An 18,444-nucleotide genomic window follows, 5' to 3' on the forward strand; every position below is an offset into this window, starting at 1 on the left:
CTTACTGTCTTGCGAATTTGATGCTAAACATGGCTGACAATGTGATAAATCCTTTAACAGTCCCTTTCACAAGAGGCAACTCACATATAAATCATATATCATTGTTGTTGAAATATGTCTTTTGACATTTTGTCAATTATAGTTAATATTTTGGTTGAGCTTTATATATATTTGTTGTTGTTTTGTCTATATCTCTCAGAGCAGATCTTTTGCATCAAAAGTTTTCATCTTAAAAAAAGAATTTGATTAAATACCTTTCAAAGCCTAAAGGATTTAACGTTCCAATCCGTCTGTCAAAGTGTGACAAAGGGAAGAAAGCAAGCTTTTATTCATTAAGACATGGGTATTAAAGCTAAAGAACAAAGTGAAATGGCGGCGATGAATAATGCAGAGGTTTTTATAAGCAACATGAATTGTTTCATTCTGATTTTGTTTGTCTGGTGATCTGATAAGCAAGGTTTCTCTTGAGGAACCTCTCGAGTTTTTCTTTTTTATTCTTATTCAAAACGTAAACTATTGAAAAATGTTTTTGTTCACTGAAATAAAATAAAAATTTAAATATTAGAAGAAAAAAAACGTAAACTAAATGAAAATTCAAAATATTGACTTGGCAACCCAAAATAAAATAAATTCAAGTATTGTATACTAAAATTACTAAAACTGGAATCAAACTAATTTAAACTAAATTAAAAACTAATACAAATGGCTAAAACACTACAAAATTTCTAAAACTTAAACTAAAATGAATACTGAAAATAAAATCTAATTCAAAATATTAATAAAAGCTACATAAATGTTAAATAAAAATATTGAATATAATATTTAAATAATTTATATGATTTCATTTAGTATAAATACTATTTAAAAAGTTTACAATACTACGTGGAAAAATGATTCTCCTAATTTATGCTTATTTATTTTTCACAACATTTTGCTATACATATGATGTCACAAATTCCGGCATAAGGAGCAACTGTCACTCATCCAAAGGTGGATTACACTATGTATTTGTCTAATGGGAATGATACAAGAAAATGCATTATTCATTCTCATCTCACATAAGTTTTTAATTAGCCTATATACAAGGTTTTATAAGTAACAAAAAACGAACAGCATTCCGAACTGTGCATTTTTTTTAGCCAAAGCATATATAGTAGTTTTATTTATTTATTTAAAGTCCAGCAAAGCACTTACACCACCTCCTGTAAAACCTCAACCACTTATATTTGGTCTTTGAAGTGTAAAGCCCCTTCAGTTCATGGTGAGTTACATACAGGCTCATTATTGATTTGCTGAAAGGCTGCCTGAATCATGGAGTTTGTAAGTGGATGTGGGGAAAAAGAAAAGAAAAATCGGGACGTGAATGTCTAATTCTTTCCCTCTGCACACTGTCACCATTGATTCACGCTTGCTGGGTCAAGCTCGCGGCTCTTTTTTGGACATGGCCCTATATTTTTTAAGACTAGCGGTAAATAGCCTCAAGGTCTTCTCTTAATCTAAGGTCTGGGTGCATCAGATTTCCCTTTAACCTTCATTGCCCTAGCTAGACAAGCTCTAAAATCTTTCATCAACACTGACATGCATATCTGTTCAGACTACCAATAAGTAAAAACATACACTATATATCCTTCACAGGGTATTCATAACCAGTTGAGCACCGTCTATCATCCCAGTATCAAAAGGCTAAAGTCAATGATTGTGGCCCCTCCAGTGTGAGTTTCACTGTCTACTTTTGATTTAAAGTGTTTACTGAAAGAGAAGCTGCAGGAGTGTGAGGAATTAATTTGTTCCAGGAGGTGACAGAGTGGGGAAGACCCCTGTCGCCTCATTCCCTAAGCATCAGACACTGACATCCAGCATGACCTTGGGACTGGAACTTGATTGCAAGTGTTTGTTCACCACTGACAGGCTTTACCGCCGCCTCTCCCTGTAAGGTACAGACACCCATATAAGGAAAAATCACTTTTCCTGCACAAAAGGGACATACTGTGCTCCAAATTGTTTTATTAGATTTTTTTTAACTGATGCATTGGTTAAGGTTTACTCTGTAGCAATAGACAAAACCCTTTAGGAAGGTCATGGATCTGTCCATTGTTCATACTCCACGTCCAAAAAAATAAAAACCCCATATTTTTAATTAATAGGTTTGTCTATATAAGCTACATACATTACTAATAGGTTAGACAAACATTTTAAGTAAATTAGGGTATTTTCTGGTTCAGCATTACAACTGCCCTGTGCACAAAGCCATGCGGGTCCATAAAACAATAGTTTATTGAGTCTGTGGTGGCAACTTAATTGTGCTATACTTCAACTCACTGTTGGGTTCTGGTACTGCGGGACCCCTCCCTTGACCCTTTATCCTGCTTTAAAGTTCAACAGCCAAATTGGCAATCAATCAATAAATGTGTTTTTGTTTTTTTGATTGGTTGACATTTAATGCAAAAAAAAAACAAACAAAAAAACTAGCATCTGGGTACCAATTTCGAGCCAAAAGAGGCCGTGGAGTCCATGGGGCAATGGCACAGTCCATAATCTAGTGCTATTTAACTTCAGACACAGAACAGTAACTACAAGCCAGACTAGATTAAAGGCCCATTTACACTAAGAATGAAATGATGAAATTCTAACGATAATGATAACTATGTAAGTATCCACTCCAGCAGACGACAATGTTGTTTATTCTAAGAGCACACTTCAGTTATGGTCTGTGAACATAATTTCAGTGCATGCCTTAAAGAAGGAAGGATTTTGATTGGCTGTCAGTGTCATTGCATTTTTATTTACCATTATAGTATTTATTAATACTATTATTATTTAGAATTAGCTTTTATTTCTTATATTTTCACTTTTCATTTTAATTTACATTTTAATATATTTATCTTTAATTTATTTTTAGCTTTTTAATTTTAGCACATTTATTAATTAAACTTAATCTTATCTCAATTAGCGGCTCAATTAGGTATTTTTATCAATTCCTTGCCAAGTTTTTCATCTAATATTTATGTTTCAGCTGTATTTAAGAAAATGACTTTTTAGTTAACAATAAAAACACCAGTTGGAAAGTGTTTTCAACGATATTGTTGCTTTGTCAATGTTATTATAGTAGTACAAATGATGTGGACTCACTATTGTCTTCAAGTTAAAGTGATTTTTTTTAAACTTTTTAATCATCCTTGTTGTGACTGGACCTTAAATTACATTTGGCCATTTTGTGCATTTTGTTCAAATTCAGCTACTGTACCTTCCACAAGAGTTAACATTGGAAGCAACTGTGATGTCTCTTTATTTAGGTCCTTTGAATTCACATTAATGCATTGAAATATGGATGGTCTCAAATCAAAAAAACACATTAATATATATTTGATAACAATCTATCTAAAAAGAGAGAGTACACTGAATACCATAAAGTATACTGCATATCAACATTAACAAAAACAAAACAATCCTCAAATACACTGAACTCTTTTTCCAAACTTAATCTTTGGTAAAGGAAACACAAATATTTGACAGAAGAAAATACTGTATTATACTTTGCCACCTTATGTGGTTCTTCGTTGGCCCATAAAACAAAACAATTCACATTAAAGATTTAAAAGAGCAAACGGAACAAAGAAGCAAAAGGACAGATAGAATGACTTGCAGAAAAGAAAAAAGAAAATGTAACTGGGTATTGGAATACAGCTACAGTCATCAAAACAGAAAGACTTGTGTTTTGATGGAGATTGTCATGCACGTTTCCCTAAAACAAACAAAAAACAACAAATGCAGTACTATCAGCATTCAGATTTATGGCTCACAATTGTAATTTTGGAGTTGTTTGGCAAAATCTAAACACACAAGCCCTTAACGTGGGACTAATATATATTTATTTATTTATGTGTGTGGGTTTGTGGTTTCTCTGTTTTTCAGGGGGACACAGAGAGCGATCGCTGGAGTTCAGCATGGAATCCAGAGGCACAAAGTAAGTAATCTCACAAACAATCAATCAGATGGATGGAGCACCACCATCAGCACCGCACAGTCTGAGATTTCCCCCCACAGCACCTAAAGGGACACCTGATTGATCTTCATCCCTACAACCGGCTTGGAGCAATTCAACTGTAAGGTGTGTTTAAAACATGTGATTCTTTGTGTGTACAGTCAGGCACAAGTGTGTGTGTCTTTGTGTGCTCAGTAAAGCATAAACGGAACATTTAGAGGTCCACGTATCCACCTCTGGTCAGATATTTAATACTTCATACATGAACAGTTTGACTCTGTATACAAAACACACTTAATGTCATATTCCTATAGAACACAAAAACAAAGGTTCTTGCGTGGAGCAGATGAAGGCCACCCAGCTTGCGAATGTCGTCTTGTTGGTCCGGTCAGGCAGACGGATAAGGTCCAAATATGTTCTTAACACAAGCATGATCTCCACAATCAACTCGCTCTGGAGTCTAAGAAGACATGATGCAGACGCCTCTGACAAAAGTACCTTCGAGGCACGTGATTCAATCAGACTTGTCCTTCTTCTTGCCTCCACCAATGGGAACTTTACTGGCGACGGCGGCGCCGACGGCGGTCACGCCACCAGCCACGGCAGACACACTGCCCTTCACAAGCCCCACTCCCATCGCTGGAACAGCTGCAACTGAGGTAACAGCAGTTTTCGTGAGATCAAGGCTTTTCCCTCCAACCCAGGCGACTCCACCCACTGTGGCCCCAACGGCTCCCTTCGTGACACTGAACAGACCACCGGCCACCCTGGAGAACATGCCAGGCTGGGGTTGAGGATGGTCTTTGTTGGTATCTACAGGATATAAAATGAAATGTTAATATTGAAAATGTTAAACAGATAAGATAAGATAATGGAGCAGCTGTCTAAAATGAAATAAAATTAAAATAAAATAAAGGTGAAGAACTCTATACAATTAAAAATGATAGCCATATTTTAAAAGTAATTATTATTTAATTTAATACTTAAAGTTTTTGCTTTCATTAAATACAATTAAAAAAATGTATTAGATGAACTTTATACAATTAAAAATGCTAGCCATATTTGAATTAAAAGTAATTCTTAATTAGATTAATTTCATAGTTCAGTGAAAGCGTTCACTTTCAATTAATAAAACAAAATAAAACAAAAATGTATGAAGTGAAGAACCTTGCAATCAAAAATAATTATTATTTAATTTTATACATCAATTAAATATTTTGCTTTAAATTGAAATAAAATAAAAATGTATTAGGTGAAGAACTCTATACAATTAAAAATAATAACCACATTTTAATTAAAAGTAATTATTAATTAGATTAATTATTTTCATACTTCAATTAAAGTGTTCACTTTCAATTAATAAAATAAAAAATGATTTGGCAAAGATCTTCACACTATTAGAAATACTAGCCACATTTAATTAGTAATTAAAATGAATTACTATTTAATTTAGTCATACTTTAAAGGTTTCACTTTCAATGAGTAGAACAAAGAGTATCTGACAATAGAATTCTATAAACAAAATGAATGATTTACTCTATTTGTTTTATTTATTTGTGGATATAATTCAAAATTACAGTATTGAGTGAAAATTTTATCTTGAAAAGTGTGCTTGTGTCATTTTTGCTTTAAAATAACTGCCACTTGATTTGAAATTGTCATCTACATCCATGCCAGTCATACATCTTTAAGGGTCTAAACACTTTTTGGGGAACAATTTTACAACCAGATATACTAAGACCTACTACTATAACCACATTTACAATTTTATAGCCAAATCTAGTAAGTTTGATAATTAAGACTGAAAAAAGTAGAGCAGTGGCCTAGCGTCAGTCTTGGATTGTGCAAGAGCACCACTATGTGGCACAGAGTGTTATCATTCTCTTGCATGAAGACTAAGGACAGCTGTATAAAATGATCCATTTGGCATGACTGTGCTAAGATAAAAAGCTTGATTGTTGTAAAAAGGAATAACTGTTGCAAGTCACTTTCACAATGAAATGTCAGCATTAATTGCAGTAGGCCTACCTGTTGGAGGATCATCCTTCAAGTATGCAGGCAACTCATCCCGTTGCTGATTGGTTTCACTCATTTTAACTCTACATAAAAAAAATACAAACAAGATGTGGCGGTTAGAATACCCTCCTTCATTTTCCAGACTAGATTAAAGGCCCATTTACACTAAGAATGAAATGATGAAATTCTAACGATAATGATAACTATATAAGTATCCACTCCAGCAGACGACAATGTTGTTTATTCTAAGAGCACACTTTAGTTATGGTCTGTGAACATAATTTCAGTGCATGCCTTAAAGAAGGAAGGATTTTGATTGGCTGTCAGTGTCATTGCATTTTTATTTACCATTATAGTATTTATTAATACTATTATTATTTAGAATTAGCTTTTATTTCTTATATTTTCACTTTTCATTTTAATTTACATTTTAATATATTTATCTTTAATTTATTTTTAGCTTTTTAATTTTAGCACATTTATTAATTAAACTTAATCTTATCTCAATTAGCGGCTCAATTAGGTATTTTTATCAATTCCTTGCCAAGTTTTTCATCTAATATTTATGTTTCAGCTGTATTTAAGAAAATGACTTTTTAGTTAACAATAAAAACACCAGTTGGAAAGTGTTTTCAACGATATTGTTGCTTTGTCAATGTTATTATAGTAGTACAAATGATGTGGACTCACTATTGTCTTCAAGTTAAAGTGATTTTTTTTTAACTTTTTAATCATCCTTGTTGTGACTGGACCTTAAATTACATTTGGCCATTTTGTGCATTTTGTTCAAATTCAGCTACTGTACCTTCCACAAGAGTTAACATTGGAAGCAACTGTGATGTCTCTTTATTTAGGTCCTTTGAATTCACATTAATGCATTGAAATATGGATGGTCTCAAATCAAAAAAACACATTAATATATATTTGATAACAATCTATCTAAAAAGAGAGAGTACACTGAATACCATAAAGTATACTGCATATCAACATTAACAAAAACAAAACAATCCTCAAATACACTGAACTCTTTTTCCAAACTTAATCTTTGGTAAAGGAAACACAAATATTTGACAGAAGAAAATACTGTATTATACTTTGCCACCTTATGTGGTTCTTCGTTGGCCCATAAAACAAAACAATTCACATTAAAGATTTAAAAGAGCAAACGGAACAAAGAAGCAAAAGGACAGATAGAATGACTTGCAGAAAAGAAAAAAGAAAATGTAACTGGGTATTGGAATACAGCTACAGTCATCAAAACAGAAAGACTTGTGTTTTGATGGAGATTGTCATGCACGTTTCCCTAAAACAAACAAAAAACAACAAATGCAGTACTATCAGCATTCAGATTTATGGCTCACAACAGTTGGAAAGTGAGTTCAACGATATTGTTGCTTTGTCAATGTTATTATAGTAGTACAAATGATGTGGACTCACTATTGTCTTCAAGTTAAAGTGATTTTTTTTAAACTTTTTAATCATCCTTGTTGTGACTGGACCTTAAATTACATTTGGCCATTTTGTGCAAATTCAGCTACTGTACCTTCCACAAGAGTTAACATTGGAAGCAACTGTGATGTCTCTTTATTTAGGTCCTTTGAATTCACATTAATGCATTGAAATATGGATGGTCTCAAATCAAAAAAACACATTAATATATATTTGATAACAATCTATCTAAAAAGAGAGAGTACACTGAATACCATAAAGTATACTGCATATCAACATTAACAAAAACAAAACAATCCTCAAATACACTGAACTCTTTTTCCAAACTTAATCTTTGGTAAAGGAAACACAAATATTTGACAGAAGAAAATACTGTATTATACTTTGCCACCTTATGTGGTTCTTCGTTGGCCCATAAAACAAAACAATTCACATTAAAGATTTAAAAGAGCAAACGGAACAAAGAAGCAAAAGGACAGATAGAATGACTTGCAGAAAAGAAAAAAGAAAATGTAACTGGGTATTGGAATACAGCTACAGTCATCAAAACAGAAAGACTTGTGTTTTGATGGAGATTGTCATGCACGTTTCCCTAAAACAAACAAAAAACAACAAATGCAGTACTATCAGCATTCAGATTTATGGCTCACAATTGTAATTTTGGAGTTGTTTGGCAAAATCTAAACACACCAGCCCTTAATGTGCGAGTATATGTGTGTGTGTGTGTGTGTGTGTGTGTGTGTGTGCGCTTGTGTTTGTGGGCTTGTGGTTTCTTTGTTTTTCAGGGGGACATAGAGAGCGATCGCTGGAGTTCAGCATGGACCCCAGAGGCACAAAGTAAGTAATCTCACAAACAATCAATCAGATGGATGGAGCACCACCATCAGCACCGCACAGTCTGAGATTTCCCCCCACAGCACCTAAAGGGACACCTGATTGATCTTCATCCCTACAACCGGCTTGGAGCAATTCAACTGTAAGGTGTGTTTAAAACATGTGATTCTTTGTGTGTACAGTCAGGCACAAGTGTGTGTGTGTTTGTGTGCTCAGTAAAGCATAAACGGAACATTTAGAGGTCCAAGTATCCAACTCTAGTCAGATATTTAATACTTCATACATAAACAATTTGACTTAATGTCATATTCCAATAGAATGCAAAAACAAAGGTTCTTGCGTGGAGCAGATGAAGGCCACCCAGCTTGCGAATGTCGTCTTGTTGGTCCGGTCAGGCAGACGGATAAGGTCCAAATATGTTCTTAACACAAGCATGATCTCCACAATCAACTCGCTCTGGAGTCTAAGAAGACATGATGCAGACGCCTCTGACAAAAGTACCTTCGAGGCACGTGATTCAATCAGACTTGTCCTTCTTCTTGCCTCCACCAATGGGAACTTTACTGGCGACGGCGGCGCCGACGGCGGTCACGCCACCAGCCACGGCAGACACACTGCCCTTCACAAGCCCCACTCCCATCGCTGGAACAGCTGCAACTGAGGTAACAGCAGTTTTCGTGAGATCAAGGCTTTTCCCTCCAACCCAGGCGACTCCACCCACTGTGGCCCCAACGGCTCCCTTCGTGACACTGAACAGACCACCGGCCACCCTGGAGAACATGCCAGGCTGGGGTTGAGGATGGTCTTTGTTGGTATCTACAGGATATAAAATGAAATGTTAATATTGAAAATGTTAAACAGATAAGATAAGATAATGGAGCAGCTGTCTAAAATGAAATAAAATTAAAATAAAATAAAGGTGAAGAACTCTATACAATTAAAAATGATAGCCATATTTTAAAAGTAATTATTATTTAATTTAATACTTAAAGTTTTTGCTTTCATTAAATACAATTAAAAAAATGTATTAGATGAACTTTATACAATTAAAAATGCTAGCCATATTTGAATTAAAAGTAATTCTTAATTAGATTAATTTCATAGTTCAGTGAAAGCGTTCACTTTCAATTAATAAAACAAAATAAAACAAAAATGTATGAAGTGAAGAACCTTGCAATCAAAAATAATTATTATTTAATTTTATACATCAATTAAATATTTTGCTTTAAATTGAAATAAAATAAAAATGTATTAGGTGAAGAACTCTATACAATTAAAAATAATAACCACATTTTAATTTAAAGTAATTATTAATTAGATTAATTATTTTCATACTTCAATTAAAGTGTTCACTTTCAATTAATAAAAGAAAAAATGATTTGGCAAAGATCTTCACACTATTAGAAATACTAGCCACATTTAATTAGTAATTAAAATGAATTACTATTTAATTTAGTCATACTTTAAAGGTTTCACTTTCAATGAGTAGAACAAAGAGTATCTGACAATAGAATTCTATAAACAAAATGAATGATTTACTCTATTTGTTTTATTTATTTGTGGATATAATTCAAAATTACAGTATTGAGTGAAAATTTTATCTTGAAAAGTGTGCTTGTGTCATTTTTGCTTTAAAATAACTGCCACTTGATTTGAAATTGTCATCTACATCCATGCCAGTCATACATCTTTAAGGGTCTAAACACTTTTTGGGGAACAATTTTACAACCAGATATACTAAGACCTACTACTATAACCACATTTACAATTTTATAGCCAAATCTAGTAAGTTTGATAATTAAGACTGAAAAAAGTAGAGCAGTGGCCTAGCGTCAGTCTTGGATTGTGCAAGAGCACCACTATGTGGCACAGAGTGTTATCATTCTCTTGCATGAAGACTAAGGACAGCTGTATAAAATGATCCATTTGGCATGACTGTGCTAAGATAAAAAGCTTGATTGTTGTAAAAAGGAATAACTGTTGCAAGTCACTTTCACAATGAAATGTCAGCATTAATTGCAGTAGGCCTACCTGTTGGAGGATCATCCTTCAAGTATGCAGGCAACTCATCCCGTTGCTGATTGGTTTCACTCATTTTAACTCTACATAAAAAAAATACAAACAAGATGTGGCGGTTAGAATACCCTCCTTCATTTTCCACAGAATGAATTTTTATTTGTTTTCCAAGAATCAAGAAATGGGGCAGGAGAAGACAAAACATAAGGTGAAAGGTTGGGACTAAAAATGGCCTTCAACCCAACAAGCATTAATAGAACAAGGCAGACCAGTTTACTCCGTAAACAAAAGAAACCTGCAACACCCGGTCAACATTGCGAACAGGTAGACTGGACCATTTAAGGACAAATAAAATTATTGCATATAAGATCTTCCATACCAAAGTTCATAAATGGTTTGAAGCAACAATTTGGACGAAATGACTATTACACTTAAATTATAAATCTTTATTTGAGTGAAATTAAGAAATCATAAATAAATATTAACATACAGCAGATGCAATATGAAATACTGTGATGCAATATTCCAATTTAATTTATCATCCTGGAGTCATACCTAAAGGGACATTTAATAAGGACAATAAAGATAAAATAGAGCTCATTGAGCATATATACCTGTACGTGTACAGTTACACGTAATCATTGAATGAGGGTCTCGAGTCAACTTTATGAAGTAACAAACAAGTGCATCATTAATATCAAGTTTGTCCTAAAGCGAACTTTAGTAAAAGGTGGTCAGACTCATGTTATTGAATCGATTCTTTAACATTTAAAAGATCCGGTTCAAAAGAAGAAAACAAAAACTACAAAAAACTACTTAACTACATTTATTAAATAAACTATATGTAAAACAAAAATAAACATGTCCAGTGCGTTTATTTGTAATATTTCTACTACTTTCTATACTACTATTTCGCACATATGTGAAAGACGGTTGAGGGAATTGTTAGCTCGAGAACGACGGATTCGGGAATCGTTCAATCCGTTTGTGAACAGTTTTAAACGATTCATTAAAACGACTCAAAATGATTCATTTATGAATCGAACATCGTTATAAACATTTGCCGTTTTTGAATCTGACGTGGCACTTGTGTGAAAAGTATTTTCTTTCCATGGAAATAAATAATAATCATCTGCGCTTAAATTAACTACTATTACTATTTCATACTACATATACGCGTTAGGTGAGAAAGTCACCTTGATAGTCACCTTATGCAGTCACCTTTACGAAGAAAACATATTTACCAATCGGAGAAAACTTACTTACTACTAACCTGCCAGAAGTAGATCCAGCTTTGAAGACAATTACATGAAAACAGGGCGGCAGCTCATTAAACGACAGTTACATGACGTTAGGTAAGAGATGCATTAGACAGCTATGGTCTCAATAAAGCTCTTTGCATCCCATAATATAACTACTACAAATATCAACAACTCCCCGAAAAACATGCAAGAGGAAAACTTTGCCAGCTGTCGTGTATGTAGGCTACTTACTGTGTAACAAGTTTGCTTCTCTAAACTTCTGCAGATCAAGTTGTAAACTTCTGTCTCCACCCCTTGTTTCAAAGGAAAAATATGCTGCTCCCTTCGGCGATTTAGAAAGACACACGCTGAAATGACGATGGATCTGCGACCTGAAAAACTTTTCTTAAAAAGACCTATCTTTGCATAATGTGTACGTGGCGTCCTAGCTGTTTTTAACCACGTACCAATGTGGCCACATAGGAGAGGAAGTGACGTTTCTAGTTCTTACCGCTCTGTGTGTGAAATGACTTCACTATACTCTGCCATTCCATTTGTGTGTGGAGTATGATGAAGGCTGTATCTGTGCTCTATCCACCCGAGTTCTTTGGTTTTTTTATTGACTGGGGCCTGATAATGGACATGGATCAACTAACTTGTCTCTTTGAGACAAAACCTCTGAGGATAGACAGCACAGATCAAGTGCAAAGTGACAGTTGATAACTAAACATGACTTCAGTTCCATGTAAAATATACTGTAAGCAATGTCAATAAAAATAGGGCCTAATGTAGGCCTACTGTGTTAATAAGGAATTGTCCATGTTGATTTTTCCTGTGTTTTACGCGTATTTTGACATTGCAACTTGCATTGTGTTGTATTTTAGGGTTAAAGAAAATGCACTTAACGAAAAATGTCCTGGCAGAATATTCCAGTAGCTTTTACCAGTCGATTTTTTTTCTTAGTGTAGGTGATTCATGAAGCATTAAATGATTGTTAACAACATGGCTGTGTGCCATTCTGAATTGAATTAATTCAGTTTGAACATGGTGTAGAATTGCAATTCCTATTTTAATTTAGGGAAAATGGAATGAAATTCAAAGAAATTAATGTCACTGCTTTAAATTGTAGTTTTCAAAAATCATTTCATTTTCAGTTACCCGTAGACATGTTTATTTTTATCATACACACAGCATGGTATTTCTGAAAATATTATGACATTATTAATTAATCACAACACAATTAATCACAACAGTGAAATATTTCAGAATAACAACTCTTGTCCAAGACAACGTTGTATAACTAAAAATTGTGTAACTGATAGGCTAAGTCCTCAACATTTCCTTACTTAATAATCGATATTTGAAATTCCACATGTGTATATTTTATGTTGTGAAAAACACATGCTCTAATTTACCCAAAAGTCTTCAATATAAAACCATTGGATTGCTGGTTGTTGCAATTAATCTGTAGTGTGACTGTTGAATTTCTTGATTTGCAGTTCTGTAAATTCCACTTCATATCAATCCAATTCAACATCCTGTGGGCTGTGGCCAATTTACTCATTAATTGAAAAGAAAGTCAATACTTAAATCTGAAATTTGCCCCACTGTGTAAAGCAAAAGCTGTTATATGTTTTACACATATCCTGCCCTGTCCTCTTCAGTATGGAGACATAAACTGTGTTTAGGCCTAATTAGTTCAAGTACAGTAACTACAGTAAACTGTGGATTGCATGTTAAGAGGTGTTGTAATTATTAATATAAATTAAGCTAGCATTTCCTATTGGCTGTTGATCTGCAGCAGCTGTAACGGGTGTTTTGCCGCTCTTATTCATAAAATGACGTGTTTCCGGCATTGTCACGTAGCTTGTAATGTTTTACGGGAACGGTGTAGGCAACTTGTACAGATGCAAATATGACATCCATTTCGCAGTAGATGTCACGCTGATATATATATATATATGTCATTCCCGGTCTGTTATTTTGTCGCGAGGGACGTCATCGATTCGTTGCTGTTCGTTTTGACGGTTTTCCCTCCTTCCTCAGTCGGGTAAACAAATACAGAGGCAAGTAACTAATTACTTAGTTTTATGCTCCATTTGCTAGATGCATTTCACCTTTGAGAAGCTTATTCCAAGTTATTAACCAACATCAGATATTCTCCCTTTGGAGAATACGGTTTTGATGCGAGGTCATGTATTTAATGCAGTTCCTCATTGGCTGCATTGTAGCCAGAGAATCAAATATAATGTTCACTTGCAACTCATCACATAATGTATGAATGTGCAGATTATTGCGTAACAAAGGGACATGGGTTATTATTACGACATAAAGAACGCACCCTGGAGCGATGTTCTGCTTATGTATTAGTAATGCACCATATTATTATTATTATTATTAACCTATTATTTGTTTCTATTGAAAACACATCAGACTTTAAGGCGTTTGCTTAAGTGATTGTCCCTGTACATTAACAATTTGGTATTTCGTCAACCAAGGGCACTTTCACACCACAGCTTGGTTGATTTTGATGTAATTAAAACAGTTTGTGTGTGTGTGTGTGTGTGTGTGTGTGCGCGTGCGTGTAATCTATATATATACACACAAAATGTTTTTAATTACATCCAAATCAACCCAGCTGTGGTAAGTCTATCTTCTGGAAACTTTTGTTTGTGTGTGTGTATGTTACTTTTTGAATCCATCTAATGTAGCCTACAGATTTTTTTTTTTTTTGCCCTTATCTCTGGTTGTAGACTTAAAGGGGACATATGATGCGATTTCATTTTTTCCTTTCTCTTTGGAGTGTTACAAAATGTGAAATTCATAATTTAAAAAGTAGCTTAAAAGACAAACAAAATATTTGTGTGAAAAGTGGCCCTAGTTGTGTTGCTATATTTGAAGAAACACCCAATAAGCAATTGAGTGATTTCTGCCTGTATTATTTTAGTGATATCACTAGCATTTGCTTTGAATAAATTTTTGTTCCCTAACTCATTCCAAATGTTTAAATTCACAAGTATTTAATGAATTGGGGTCATAAAGCTTGGTTCCAATATTATACCCTGTTCCCTCATTTCAGTGCTGATAGTTATTGGTATTAGTTTGTGACATATTTACTGCACTGCAATATGAATTTAATTGAATGTGATGAAAGAATTGCATAAATGATTTGCATGAGGGTGTTTTTGTATGACTTATTAAAAAGAACCACCTCAAGTTATGGGTTTGAATCAGTCAGTCTAATGAATCCTTCACTGAATGAACTCATTGAATCATAGTGGTAACTGTATCAAGTACTTTTGCTGATGATTTAATGATCCCCTAAGTTATTCCAAATGTTTAAATTCACAAGTATTTTATGAATTGGGGTCATAAAGCTTCCAATATTATACCCTCTTCCCTCATTTAGCTGTACTTTGGCCAATGAGTGGCAGCATTTAATAACATTAAACTGCCTAGACAGTGTGCTGATAGTTATTGGTATTAGTTTGTGACATATTTACTGCACTGCAATATGAATTTAATTGAATGTGATGAAAGAAATGTGCCTCCTGAAATTCACCCTTTCTGGAGCTTGCGGTTTCCCCCAGGATTCACACTTAAGTTTTCATGCATTTAGAGTCCCTGATTGTGACAGAACAAAGAAACACCTTGTACTGTAGACTTCTCCATGCTGTTTGTGCGAGTCTTAATAAGCTCAGCTGTGAAATATTGGATGTGCGCAGCAGTGTCTCTGTGGTTAGCAGGGAGACAAAAGCAGTGACCTCCCATCCCCTGTAGTTTTTAATAGTTCTGTGGGAGTAGCCATTACAGCAGTGGAGGTGAGAGGGGGGGAATCTCATAAAGACTATGCGCTTAAAAAGATTAAACAGCCAACAAATTCCTAAATCAGTTTCATCTGCAGCTCGTTTTGTCTAAGACACCGGTGAGTTGAATTGAGTTATAGCCGGTTATAGTGTGTTTTGGTTTGCAGGTTGCCAGATTTTGTTCAAGCTAGTCTGCATTCTGCAGACTCTGGTAGTTGTGTTATCACTCCACACACTGACCCATTATCATTGTGAGTGTGATAACTGTGCCCCTTTGGGCTGTGATAAGGTGCGTCGTTGAAAAGCCCCTCTTATCACATTTGTATGCTGTGACGCAGGCCTTGTTTTATTGGATGTATCTCCTTGTGTCCACTCCTCTCACCTTTTATTCTCTTTCCCTCCATCTCTGTCTCGGTTGTTGTCCGTCATTCATCCTTAGACGTCAAAGGCTTGAGAAATGGCCTCTCACGGCTCCAGACATCTTCCTCGCCTCTTGCTTCCCACAAACTCTTTATTGGATTCTACCTCTGCATCATCTATCTCTATTCGCTCTCCTTTTTTGGTCTAAATGGCCTCCTCCTTTCTCCTCCAGCTGGGTTTGTTGACACACAGTCAGTCGTGGACACTTTCACCCACCCGTTCCCCTTCCCTGAGCCATAAAGCTGCCACAGCTGTGGGCTGTTGAACCAAAGTGGAGGGACACATTAAATATATTACAACCATTAGCTTTGTTGGGGCTTGACTGTTTTAATACGTTGAAGTTTTACGCCAGCCAAAGGCAGGACACAGCAGAGCTCTGCTGCTGATTTTAATTACTCTTAAATGCTGCATTGAACTTAAATAGGAAAGGTATATGAAAAATAGCAACAAGCAATAATGTCATCTTGATTTTACCCGCCCCCCCCCAACACAAAAAAAAAGATGTGTAACTGTTTCTTTTTATTTGAACACATTTTAAAGATATAACTACAGTGTTAACAAGATATTATAAAATTCCTGTTCTTTATCATTTTCTGCAAATAATTCAGCTCAAATTGCTTAACATTGCTGCATAATTTTTATTTAACTTTGTGATTATATAAGTAATGTTTTTTTTAGATCTTTAAAAAGTGTCTTGTATCCCAGCTTTAAGACATTTAAAATTTTAATTTGAAAGTGAGTTGTAATATTTGCATATTGAATTGTGACTGGATATTTATTTTAATAAGTTTATTAATTTTTATTCTGGTATAGATAGTGCCCCAATGCAACAGAACATACATTTTAGATTTATATTGTATTAATAATTTAAGTGTAGTAATTAAAAGTTGGGGGTCAGTTTTTTTTAATTAAATGTACATTCTGCATTTATTTGATCAAAATACAGTAACAACAGTAATATTGTGAAATTACAACTTAAAATGTTTTCTATTTTAAGCTTTGGACTAAACCTAAGCTTACTTGAGTCTTTATTGCAGTGTTTCAAGGACTGATATTTCCTTCTGAAAATCTAGTTGTATACTAGAAATCAAAAACGTACTAATAAAGGCAAAAACTAAATGTCCCTTTCCAGGTGTGAACATGAGCAAGTCGAAGTCAAGTAGGGACGGAAGGATCGCTCCACCCAGCGTCACAAGGGTGACTCGCAGTTCCATCAACCCTCAGGACTCTCAGCACACTAAACCTACAGATTCAGGCCTGGTTGATGACCTCAGCCTCATGAGTGTGAGTGAACAGCAGGCCTCATTAGCACGGTGAGACACCACAACCTTATGTTATGCTTTCCAGCAAACAATCAGCAATTACAAAAGTTCTCTATCCAAGCAAGAATAAGCAATTGTTAAAACATAGTTTCATGAAATCTAGTTTAAAACAAGGCAACATTATTTTCCTTCACTCTTCAACTATCAAAGGAAAAATGAATGCAAACTGAAAATATCCGTTATTAATTATTTGAACAAAAATGTGCATGAGTTTCATGTTTCAGCTGTTAATCCCTTGAGTTTTTCAGGGGAAAAAAAAGCAGTATGCAGTAAAAAAGTATTAAGTATTAAAAGCTGAAATAAAGCTAAATAGAAATATTTTTAAAGTAATAAATGTAATAAATACGAAAATACTGAAAGCTAATTCAAAATATTAATAAATACTTTAATAGCATAAAAATACTATAACACTGCATCTAATCATAGGCTATATAATTTAAATGGCGATTGGGCATTTTTAAAAGTTGTATTTGAATATTTGGGCTCATAAACGAATATTCGTTTATTTAAATGACGTTTAACAAGTTATTGACGTTATTTTTTAATAATCAAGTTTTTGTCACCATTTCTGAACAAGCTTATGATTAGGCATTATACACAACCATGAGTACAACAACGTTACTTGTATCTCAAGGTTTTCTTTTAGTTGAAAATGTGTGTAAAAAAAAAAAAAATCCTTGGTTTTTTGACTACATTTAAACAGTGTTGTTACTGTAAATTAAAACTATTAAAAATTGCTTTCATTTAAATTGTAATAAAATAAATATTCGATGGGAAAAACTTGATAGAAAAAATTAAATGTCTTGGCAACTAACTGAAAAGTTTTAAGTATTAAAAGCTGAAATAAAGCTAAATAGAAATATTTTTAAAGTAATAAATGTAATAAATACGAAAATACTGAAAGCTAATTCAAAATATTAATAAATACTTTAATAGCATAAAAATACTATAACACTGCATCTAATCATAGGCTATATAATTTAAATGGCGATTGGGCATTTTTAAAAGTTGTATTTGAATATTTGGGCTCATAAACGAATATTCGTTTATTTAAATGACGTTTAACAAGTTATTGACGTTATTTTTTAATAATCAAGTTTTTGTCACCATTTCTGAACAAGCTTATGATTAGGCATTATACACAACCATGAGTACAACAACGTTACTTGTATCTCAAGGTTTTCTTTTAGTTGAAAATGTGTGTAAACAAATCCAAGTACTCGCGTCGGCCTATGTTTATCTGTTTCAAATAACATATTAATGTTGATAAAAAAACAATAATATCCACATGAAAGTTGGCTCCTCAGTCTGACAACAATAAGAACGCGCGCCGACACAGACGTTCCAGAGACAAGCAG

General features: G+C 34.1%; 2 protein-coding genes and 1 pseudogene across 2 annotated transcripts; 1 reads left to right on the plus strand and 2 right to left on the minus strand.

Moving 5' to 3' along the window:
- Window positions 1–3,270: 3,270 nt before the first annotated feature.
- On the minus strand, window positions 3,271–6,079 carry LOC107740181 (transmembrane protein 263). Its single transcript, XM_016552528.1, has 2 exons — window positions 6,011–6,079; window positions 3,271–4,795 (listed from the first exon to the last, which is right to left on the minus strand). Exons 1-2 carry the CDS (start codon window positions 6,072–6,074, stop codon window positions 4,497–4,499), a joined length of 363 nt encoding a protein of 120 aa, XP_016408014.1. The 5' UTR covers window positions 6,075–6,079; the 3' UTR covers window positions 3,271–4,496.
- Window positions 6,080–7,567: 1,488 nt separating this feature from the next.
- Window positions 7,568–11,870, minus strand: tmem263 (transmembrane protein 263). Its single transcript, XM_016552520.1, has 3 exons — window positions 11,791–11,870; window positions 10,313–10,383; window positions 7,568–9,097 (listed from the first exon to the last, which is right to left on the minus strand). The coding sequence occupies exons 2-3, from the start codon at window positions 10,374–10,376 to the stop codon at window positions 8,799–8,801; spliced, it is 363 nt and encodes a 120-aa protein (XP_016408006.1). The 5' UTR covers window positions 10,377–10,383; window positions 11,791–11,870; the 3' UTR covers window positions 7,568–8,798.
- Window positions 11,871–16,904: 5,034 nt separating this feature from the next.
- LOC107740356 (NAD-dependent protein deacetylase sirtuin-3, mitochondrial-like) overlaps window positions 16,905–18,444 on the plus strand; it is a 12,697-nt pseudogene continuing 11,157 nt past the window's right edge.

This window comes from Sinocyclocheilus rhinocerous, unplaced genomic scaffold, assembly GCF_001515625.1.
Source record: "Sinocyclocheilus rhinocerous isolate Xijiao unplaced genomic scaffold, SAMN03320098_v1.1 scaffold2055, whole genome shotgun sequence".
Lineage (NCBI taxonomy): Eukaryota > Metazoa > Chordata > Actinopteri > Cypriniformes > Cyprinidae > Sinocyclocheilus > Sinocyclocheilus rhinocerous.

What these genes read in the sequence shown, in the direction of transcription:
- tmem263 (XM_016552520.1), bottom strand. Translation starts at nt 10,376, where the DNA reads ATGAGTGAAACCAATCAGCAACGGGATGAGTTGCCTGCATACTTGAAG. An exon ending in GAAGGATGATCCTCCAACAG is followed by an intron (nt 9,098 to 10,312) that starts GTAGGCCTACTG and finishes TATATCCTGTAG; the next exon opens with ATACCAACAAAGACCATCCT.
- LOC107740181 (XM_016552528.1), bottom strand. Translation starts at nt 6,074, where the DNA reads ATGAGTGAAACCAATCAGCAACGGGATGAGTTGCCTGCATACTTGAAG. An exon ending in GAAGGATGATCCTCCAACAG is followed by an intron (nt 4,796 to 6,010) that starts GTAGGCCTACTG and finishes TATATCCTGTAG; the next exon opens with ATACCAACAAAGACCATCCT.